At 33.9% G+C, this 9682-nt stretch overlaps 1 protein-coding gene across 1 annotated transcript in view; it reads left to right on the top strand.

Moving 5' to 3' along the window:
• Positions 1-9682, top strand: part of MLLT3 (myeloid/lymphoid or mixed-lineage leukemia (trithorax homolog, Drosophila); translocated to, 3) — a 281858-nt gene that overhangs the window by 186778 nt on the left and 85398 nt on the right. Inside the window, exon 5 of the mRNA XM_012665014.1 lies at positions 9573-9680. Coding sequence (XP_012520468.1) covers positions 9573-9680 — 108 coding nt within the window. The remainder of the gene's footprint in view (positions 1-9572; positions 9681-9682) is intronic.

Here is a 9682-nt window from a genome sequence, read left to right as displayed (position 1 = left end):
TTGCTGGTATACAATTCTAGGTTGTCATTTATTTCCTTTTCATGCTTTGAAAATATTTTTCTATTGTTTTTTATGAATTCTGGTGTCAGTCTGATCAGAGTTATGCTAGTAGACATTTAGCAACTACCTCCTGTGGTGGGGGAATCATGAATTTTAGTGTTTGCTTATTTCAGTGGTGTAAACACTCTCACCACATTATGTCAGTTATTGTGGAGTTGGAAAGAGCACACAATTATGAAGTACTTCCACCATCCTGATACAATAGAGATAATTACCTCAAAAATATAGCTAGTGATAATATGTAGTAAAATAATTAGACAGTCATGAGTTTTGATTATCTATAACCTCTGCTTTTAATATTTTTCTGCTTATAATCTTATATTATTTAAAATAATGGTCTGGGCCTTGTTTAATTTATAGATACATTTTTATTTATACAATACATTTATTGTTTAAAAACTGGCTGACAAAATTCCTGAAAATTTAACAGTTGGCTCTTGTGAGGCCTCTGTTAGCTGGTTCTAGCATACCACTAGTTTACTTGTTCTTTTTTTAATGGGTGATCTCTTGTTTCTTACTGCTTTTACAATCCTTTTTTCTTTGATGTTTTTCATTTTTCCTATCTCGTGTAGGAATAAATTCCTTTTAATTTATGCATATAGCATCATTTTTATATTATACTTACCCTTTCTGTGGATTCATGACTTTTAACATGTTTGGAAAATTCTCAGCTATTGTGTCCCTGTGTTTTTTGTTCTTTCTGGGTTTCTGATTAGGTATTTGTTATTTTTATTCTGTTCTCCATGTCTCTTAATAGCTTTTATATTTCCCATTTTCTTGTGTCTTTGTGTGTATTCTGGCAGTTTATTCCTATGTATCTTCCAATTCACTAATTCTTTTCAGCTATGTTCAAGCTTCTGTTTAATCCATTGAGATATTAATTCCAGCAGTTGGGTTTTTTTTTCGGTCATAAAGTTGTCTTTGTTTCTTTTCAGTGGCCTGGTGATTGTTATTCATTTCTTATTGCTTGGTCACTTTTTGAATTCCAATGTTTTTCCTTTTACACTTCATATGTATTTTATATTCTGTGTCTGATGATTTCCATGTCTGAGATCCCTAAGGCCCTTTGCCTCAGATCATGGTGGCTTGTTTCTGTTCAGGGATATTTTAAAATTGTGAGTTCATATTTGATTTAGGTGAACTTTGGGAATCCTGAATCCTGAATTAAGAGTGTTTTTCTCCCACAACAGCAGAATTGTAAAGGCTTCTTCTGGGTTTCTGTGAGACTCTGAGGTTTAGGTTTCCAAATATGCTGTAGGCCCCAGATTTGGCTTTTATAGACCCATGAGAACATAGGCATGTATGCACCCTTGGGGCAATGATATTTTTCATGCTTGTTTGTAGTTCACAGTTCACATTTTAACTCCTTCCTTCTCTTTTTTCTTTTCTCTATTTCTCTTTCATATACTCTTGGCCTTTTAAATAAGGCCCCCAATGAAGAATTTTGTTATAATTAATTCTGATATCCAGCTGCATTACAATAAGAGCTCCCAAAGAGTCCACCATATTGCCCAGATTAGAAGGGTTATTTTCCCTGAAACCATAGTGTATCCAACAGTTTCAGCATAGACCTTTGCATATGCTAGAGACTCAATAAATATGTGTTGAATAACTATTGAGAGAAGGTAACAAGATAGTACAGATCTGATTATATTTTCCCATTCTTCGTATGTGTCTCTCTTTGGGCTTTTAATTTATGCAGGACATTTATTTAATTTTTATGTATCAGGTACTGTTTCTCACGTTACATTTGCAGCCACTCCATTGTGATTAGCAGCATACATTGAAGATGGACTATTCTCTGTAAGTAACAATTGCTTCTCAAGCCTCATTATCAGAAATCCAGTTCATACTAAATAAGAAGGCTGGAATGATCTGGCCAATATAGTAAGCAAAAATTATACAAGGCTAAATATACATAAACCTAGAAAGAGAAGTGATACCATTAGTACTTTGAGTTTCTATTAATAGTTTCAAACCACAAAAGTAGACAGAAATTTGCTTGAAACTGCAGTATATTCTAAATATAACTTACTGTTAATAGTACTTAATTATAATTTGGAACTTAAGCCATAGCAAGTCATGGAATAGTGTATAAATAAGAGAATTTTAAATGAGATTGTATTCTGAAACAAAAGTACTTTATACTACACACAGCATAGCCGAAACTAGTCCTTTGAGAAAAAAAACCATTTTAAAATTTTTTCTATTTGTAGTAGTATTTCATAAAATGAGTATTTTTGCAATTCATACTTTACATTTAAACTCCGTATTTAAATGTAGATACAGTATTTCAGCATATTTTTAATATTTAAGAAATATTTATTGGATTTACTTTTAATACTTTTGAACAGAAGACTAGGGAAATGAAAATTTACTACTTCTGTTCACTTCAGAGTTGAAATAAATTTTTTTCATTTGTTTCCATTTCTTAATTGTGAATATAATGTATAGGTTTTATTTTCATCTCAATCATTATTTATTTTCATTTAATGATGTAGGTAAAATATATGAAACTTAAAATACATCTAAGTATCATGCTATAACTGTAGCTTTGGTGCTTGGTTGCAGTTTGCTCAAATACAGTAAGGTAACATTCAGACAACATCAGAAGGAAAATCAAAATGTTTTTAAAACATATGAAGACACCATTCACATAGTTGACTAGTGTTTTTCTAATGCAAAATTTATTTCACAAAATCTCTGAAGTGCAAATGGGAAGAGAAAAGAAAGTGATGTAAAAGTACATGTGTGAGGTTAAAGAAATTTATTTTACATCAAAGTAATGCATATACATGTTTTAAAAATAATTAAATAGCAAAGGAAGGTGTTTAACAAAAAGCAAAAGTCCTGTATTCTAATCTCCCCCAATCTCCTTCCCACTTACTGGAAGGAACAACTTTATCTGTTTCTGTTTTTAAACTCTAAGGTTACTGCCGAAAGTTTCCAAACTAGATGTTTATGCTGTTTCTATATAAGAATCTAACCCGTTTGCTCCATCTCCTTTTCTCCCCAATATGACACCATTTTAAATTCTTCTATGGTACCTTTATACTTTCTATATGTTTTTCATACTTTCTAGATATTGAATGGAGAGCTGTACTGCTCGTATCAGCAACCATGGACAATGTCTCTTGATTCTCAGGGTAAACTTGGGGTCTGCTAAAGTTTCTTTCCCTTCTCTGCTCCTGTTTCTACCTTTCACATCTGTCATTCAGACACTTTTACATTGTCAAGGTTGATAACATTGTATTGTGTAATAAAAATGTTAAGTCTTCTATGCTTGTCTACAGTAGTAGTAGTAGTAGTGATGGTAGGAATCAAAAGCACCTATTATGTGACAGACACAGTACATATATATTATTCATAATACATATACACACACAGGTACTTTACATATATTAAGGTTTTTAAGTCAGGAAGCTGACCTTAATGGTATAGGTAACAGTAGGGTCCCTATTTTACTGATAAGGAAATTTAAGTTACTTAGTAAGTGGTGGAACTGAGTAGATTAATTTCTAAAAGTTGAAAATCAGTAAACATTGTTTACTATTATGACTAGGTAAAATGTTTATTCACAGCTAAGATATTTCTTTTTGTTAAATTTTCTTTCTTGCACAGCCATTTATTTTCGTAGCTTAAAAAATTTTTGTTTTCTTTATTGCTGCTTTGTATTTGTGCTAAATCCCTCACATTCCATCTCTTCCCAGTTACCTCCTGTAGAGGACTTTATAGGATTCCCCTCTGGTTTTCTTATATAGTTTTTGGAGGTGGTCGTTTATTTGATTTGAGCACTATACATTTTTGTCATTTTAAATTATGTAGTTTGGCATATTTTTACATTGATTTTGAAAATATATATCTGACCTTTGTCTTTTTAGCCCAGTCTGACAGTTTATCTTCCATGGAGAAATTCAGTTCTTTCATTTTTATTCTGAGTGATACGTGATCTTGTTACTTTCTTTTTACCTTGTTCATTATTTATATTTGTGACTTTTTTCATTTTTCTTAATTTTGCTCATATTTCAAGTTGGATTTTTTTTCCCCATTTTCTCATTGTTTATGTGGGAGTTCTGCACTTTTATGTTTTATTATTGGCTGCCTTCCCTTTCAATTGCTAAGAATTGAATTTTTCTTCCACTGTAACATAAAAAAAGACACCATCATTAATCCTCGCCTTGGCACTCTAATCCTCCTCTTCTGTTCCTAAATTTCTGTGGAGATAATGTAGTTTTTTAGGTCCAGATTGTTAGACTTTTCTGTCTCAGGAATTTACATGGATCACTTACGTTACGTATCCATGTCATTTATTATTCGTTTAGATTTAATTTCGCATAAAGTACAAGGTACATTGTGCCTGTTTCTCCCTCTCACCATCTTACACATAAAAGGTCTTTTTTCTGACTCGGTTATGGTTTGGCTAGAATTTCTTCTGAAGTCCTGTCCTTTGATATGGTGGTGCTGATGTCCTCCTTGAGTCCTTAGATTTCAGCAGGTACTTCTTTCACACTGACTGTGTAGGATGTTTGCGTTGTGCTTTCTTCCCCAGCCATCTCAACATTATTGTTCTTTCTTCTAAATTCCAATATCATTCACGAGAAGTACAATGTTAATTTGATTCTTTTTCAGTTTTAAGTAATTATTCTTTCTGGTAATGTGTCAGTTTTTCTTTTTCTTTTTAAAGTACAGGAACTTTAGTGTGATATTCCTGGGTGTGTGTCATTTGTCATTAGTCTTTCTTGGATCTTAGAGAACCCTGTAAAGTTGAAATTCAGTCCTTTCTTTAGTTCATGTCAATTTTCTTCCATAATTTATTAATACTTTAATTATTGCCGCTTCTATCTGTTTTGTTTCCTCCTCCTGTAGACTCTTCTTAAACCCTTCCTATGGCTGATATACTAGGTTGCCTTGATCTGTTCAAGCCTCTTCTCTTTTTCCCTTATGATTTTCATTTCTTTTTACTTTATGCTTTGAAATTTCTTTCAGTTGATCTTCCATACTGCTAGTTAGAGTCTATCCTGTCCTTTATCTACTAACTTATTCAGCCTGAAAATTTTAATTTTTAAATTTTAATTTAAGGAAAATTTTTTTCTAGAAATTACTTCTTGTGCTCTACTTGATTCTCCTTAAGTAGTCATACTGCTTTTGACCTCAATATTTCATCTTTTTCCTCCAGAAAATCTGTTAGATCTGCTCCTTCCCATTCCTTCTCACCCTATGTATGTTATTTATATTTATAGCGGGGTTCAGGTTGAGCTGTTAGGGGACCTTAGGCTCTTGTAATCTCATAAGCGATGAAAGGTACAGGCATGCCAACCTGCACTGTAGCAGTAGGCCTGTTATCTGTTATTTGTCTATACATCTACAGCACTGTACCTTCTGTCTGGTCTCCTGGCATTCCCCAGCCCTAGGAGCAGAGTGAACTCTCTCCTCCTGGTGCCTTTGGGGCCAGGGAGGCTGGCCACACTTGCAGTGCAGTTATCTACATGCAAAACTCTTCTGGAAGCCGGAGCAAGGTAGAGTACACCTGTAGTCTCAGCTACTTGTGAGGCTGAGGCAGGAGGGTGGCTTGAGCCCAGGAGTTTGAGGCTGCAGTGAGCTGTTAATGTACCTGTGAATAGCCACTGCACTCCAGGCTGGGCAACATAGTGAGACTATTTCTTAAAAACAAACAAACAAACAAACAAACAAAAACCACAAAAAACCTCTTTAGGATCTACTTGGAGCTGAGAGCAGAGCAAGTCCTGCACCAGCTCTCTCTCAAGCTGTCTATAAGCCTATGACTACATTCTTCAGGCCCACTGCCTGCTGGCCCTGGAGCTGACTGGTTCAAGAGAGGTAAATGGGGTGGATCTGGGATTGAAGTCGGGGAGGTAAATCAAATTCAGGCTTGCTCACCCCTACCCCAAAATCCTGAATTTTTATACTTTATGTGTAGCCTCAGATGGTATGTCATCCCTTTGCAGTGCTCGTTATGTGTTGGATGACATTACAGAAGAGACTTTTTGTTTGGAAGCCAACTTCGACTATCATGGTTCTCCCTACCCCTTCATATGCACAACCTCTTGGAGCACACAATTCCTACAATTTTTAGAAAGTGTCCTTATAAACTGCAGTTTGGGCAAATAAATTCTTCTAGGAATGTTTATTGGTTTTGACAAATAAAACTCTTCTGGGAGAGTCTATTTGTCCACATGCAAATTTTATGGAACAAAAAGTGATTGATCTGAAAATCTCGTACAATGCAGAAGCCAATTAAAGTAGAACAGACACCAAAAATAGGAGGGATAGCTAGAGGGAAGAAGTAGGAGCCAAGAATCAGCTTTGAGTTATCAGTGGTACTGGGAAGTGGATGTGGTGATAACGTGGAAATTGAAAGCCACATATAATCCGAAAACCTTATTCTGGCCACTGGTTACAATCTCACCTTTTCTTAAGTCATCTACTAGAGTTGCTGACAAGTAGTATTACAAGAAATTACACATTAAAGAGACCTATTCCGTTTGAGAAAATTAAAACAAGGAAACGTTCAGTAGAATTTGAATGGAAGAAAGAAAATGCTGTACCCTATATTCACAGGTTGTAAAGTTAGTGCAAATATATGTATATGTATGTTTAAATAGTCATTGGCCTTAAATATTTGAGATTTGAATTATGCACACGTGCTCTCTGTGGTTGGATTGCTTGATACTCAGTTTGTTCTAATCAGCCTCTGGCAAAGAGAATTTGAATTATACATGTGTAAACTTCACATTGAATGGTAATTAGTCTGTGCTGCTCAGTGGCACTTAATGCTGAGGTTAATGGTTCAGTAAAAAAAATTAAAAAGCCATTGACTAGATCCCATATATATATATATTTCTATATATATGGGATAGATAGGCTGACAAGCAGCGAAAGCTTTTATTCTGGGTCAGAAATAATTTAATGCCTGATTGTGTATGTAAGCCACTGTTTTACATTTATTATACATATGAACATGGAGATGAGTGACATATATTTGGACTTTGCCATTTATCACAGGCCCAGGTCAAAGAAATTGCTGCCCTGTGTGATAGAAAGAAACTGTTCTCTCTTCTTTTTATTTTCTAAATTTTATTTGTCTAGGAGGTTGTTATGGAATGTATTTTTCCTCTTAACTTTGGGTTTTCTTCGCTTAAAGAAAGATCTTTAAGGTGGTAATTACAAAAAAGGAGGGGAACAAGAATGATCAGGTCACTTGCAAGATTGGTTAAGGGGCAAAAAGGTAACAATAGACGTTAAAGACCTAGACCAATGTGGGGAGTAAAAAGTTGTATTTCTGGGGGTTTGTACCTAATATGCATGTAATTAAGAGAAGAACTTAAACTTTCTCTGACACAAGAAGCTATGTTAGATACTACTGTGTACCTTGTATTAAGAATTCCAGTTTGTTCTACAGAAGGATTTTAAAAATCATGGAAGAATCCCACAGAATTTTTTGTTGTTGTTCCTACCCCTACCCACTCTGTGCTGGAATGTTACTGTTTCTTTTAATGCTTAACATTAGAAATTTGTTGGTAGGTTACAAATTGTGTTTTTAAAAGTTACATTTATAAAAGTGTGTTGAATGTTAAACAACAATGCTTGGGTGTTCTAAAGCCATAATTAGAATACTGACTGCAAATCGCCAAAATTCAGTGAGTCAACAAACCAATTAAAAAAAACCTCAGAGATATTAGATTTCAAAATGTTCTTCCTAAATTTAGTTTGTCCATTATACTTTATTTTAATTATTCATAGTATTACTTAACATGCCAGGAAATGTCTTATAATAGAATTTATAAAATAATGAAGTTTCAGTAATATGAATCCTGTCTTTAGCATTCTGGTTTTAAATCTTGGATTATGTTTTGGAAGAAATCATCTAGTTTGATGCATAAAAGCATGTCTTTGCTTAGTAACTTTATCCATTTTAGAATTTTGAAACCAACTGCTCACTTCAGAAAATAAATGGTATAATTTGGTCTATGTCATTTTGTCATTGAGCAAATAAGACAAAAAAATTTGTAAGAAACAAAAATGCATGTTCCCACTAATATAGAACAATAATTTTTCATTTTGGGTATTACTTTCTGATGCTTATTCATATACATATATACATTTTTTTGTTTTTTGCATAGATCCAATAAGTAGATTGTTCATTTTAGTGAAAAGCATAGCCCCTGCCTACTGTCTTTCTTGTATAATGCTAGATATTTAAGGAACATAGGGTTGGTTTACATATCATTGGGCTTAAGTGGGTGAGTTAGAGGTGAAAGATAATAAGCAAGCCTGAAGATGTAAATTCTAGTTGAAAATTTGGACATTTATTTGTCTTTGGTTCCATTAGGAGTTGGAAGTAAGCAAGAAAGAGCTCTTCTTTTAGTATTGGTGTGGATTTTTGCATGTCCAGGATCTACTTCTGTTTCTTATTCTTACTATTAATGGTAGAGGTTCACAATATGGTAAGTATGGACTTAGATTTTGTTCCTAAACAGAAAGATTACATATAGGTTATATATTCTAATGTGTTTATATGAGTGAAAAATTGATAGCATTTAAAATGAAATAGGCACTTCTCATGATTACACTACAGTACTTGCTAAAGACTTTCTAATTCATTTGATGGTTAGGTGAAATCTTTGTTCTCTTAGATTCCTTTTTTTTTTTTGGCCTAGTGGGTGGGAGACATATACCTTAATTCATGAAATTTTGGACAGCATAAAAGTAATTCCTTTTTATCTTGAATTGACAATTATTTTATTTCTTTTTTTGGGTCTTGTGATTCTTTATATTGCAGAGCCATTTAAAATTTAATATGACCTGGCCTCACTATGTGAAGCTGGTCTATTTTTCTGCCTCCTCCTTAATCTTGTGCTGTAGCTGGGTGTTGTTCCCCAAATACAGTCTGTGCTTGCTCTCTGTTGTTTTCGTTTATTCTGCTCCCTGATCTCTAAGTACCTTTTAATTCTTCTCTTTCTAGTAATTACTTGCTTATCCTCTAGAACTTAATTCAGGTGTTAGTTCTTTATAAATTTTTATGAATTATGAGTCTTCTCTTCATGCCCCCAATAGAATTAAATAGTCTCCTTCTTTTGGTTGTCTTAGCATGTTATAGGTGACTCTTACAACAACTGTCAATCATAGATATATCAAAGTTATTAGTGGGGGGCATGTGTTATCCATCTTTGTCTCTTCTAGAACAAGTATTTAGTTAACATGTGTTGAATTGAAATATTTTAAAACTCCGCGTTTTGAACGATTAAGAAAACAGCTTGCCTCATTAAATTCTTTGATAGTAAACCTTTCTCTCTCTTTTTCTCACGTAGACTATTCCCACCTGTTAAATTGTGGTTGTTGGTTTATATTAAAATATTTTTGGTATTTGAGAGATAGCTTGAGAGCAACCAAAGAAAGATCATTTTATGTAGATATAACTTAAGGAAATTGGCTTTTGACTCTTTGTTGCTATTTAATTTTGAGAGTTTCATTTTTTTCTCCCCTTTTTGCAGGACCCTAATAGGAGTATTCATACCAGCAGCAGCAGTAGCAGCAGCAGCAGCAGCAGCAGCAGCAGTAGCAGCAGCAGCAGCAGCAGTAGCAGCAGCAGTAGCAGCAGCAG

This window comes from Propithecus coquereli, unplaced genomic scaffold, assembly GCF_000956105.1.
Source record: "Propithecus coquereli isolate 6110/MARCELLA unplaced genomic scaffold, Pcoq_1.0 Scaffold95, whole genome shotgun sequence".
NCBI lineage: Eukaryota > Metazoa > Chordata > Mammalia > Primates > Indriidae > Propithecus > Propithecus coquereli.
This window is presented reverse-complemented; position numbering and strand designations above follow the sequence as displayed.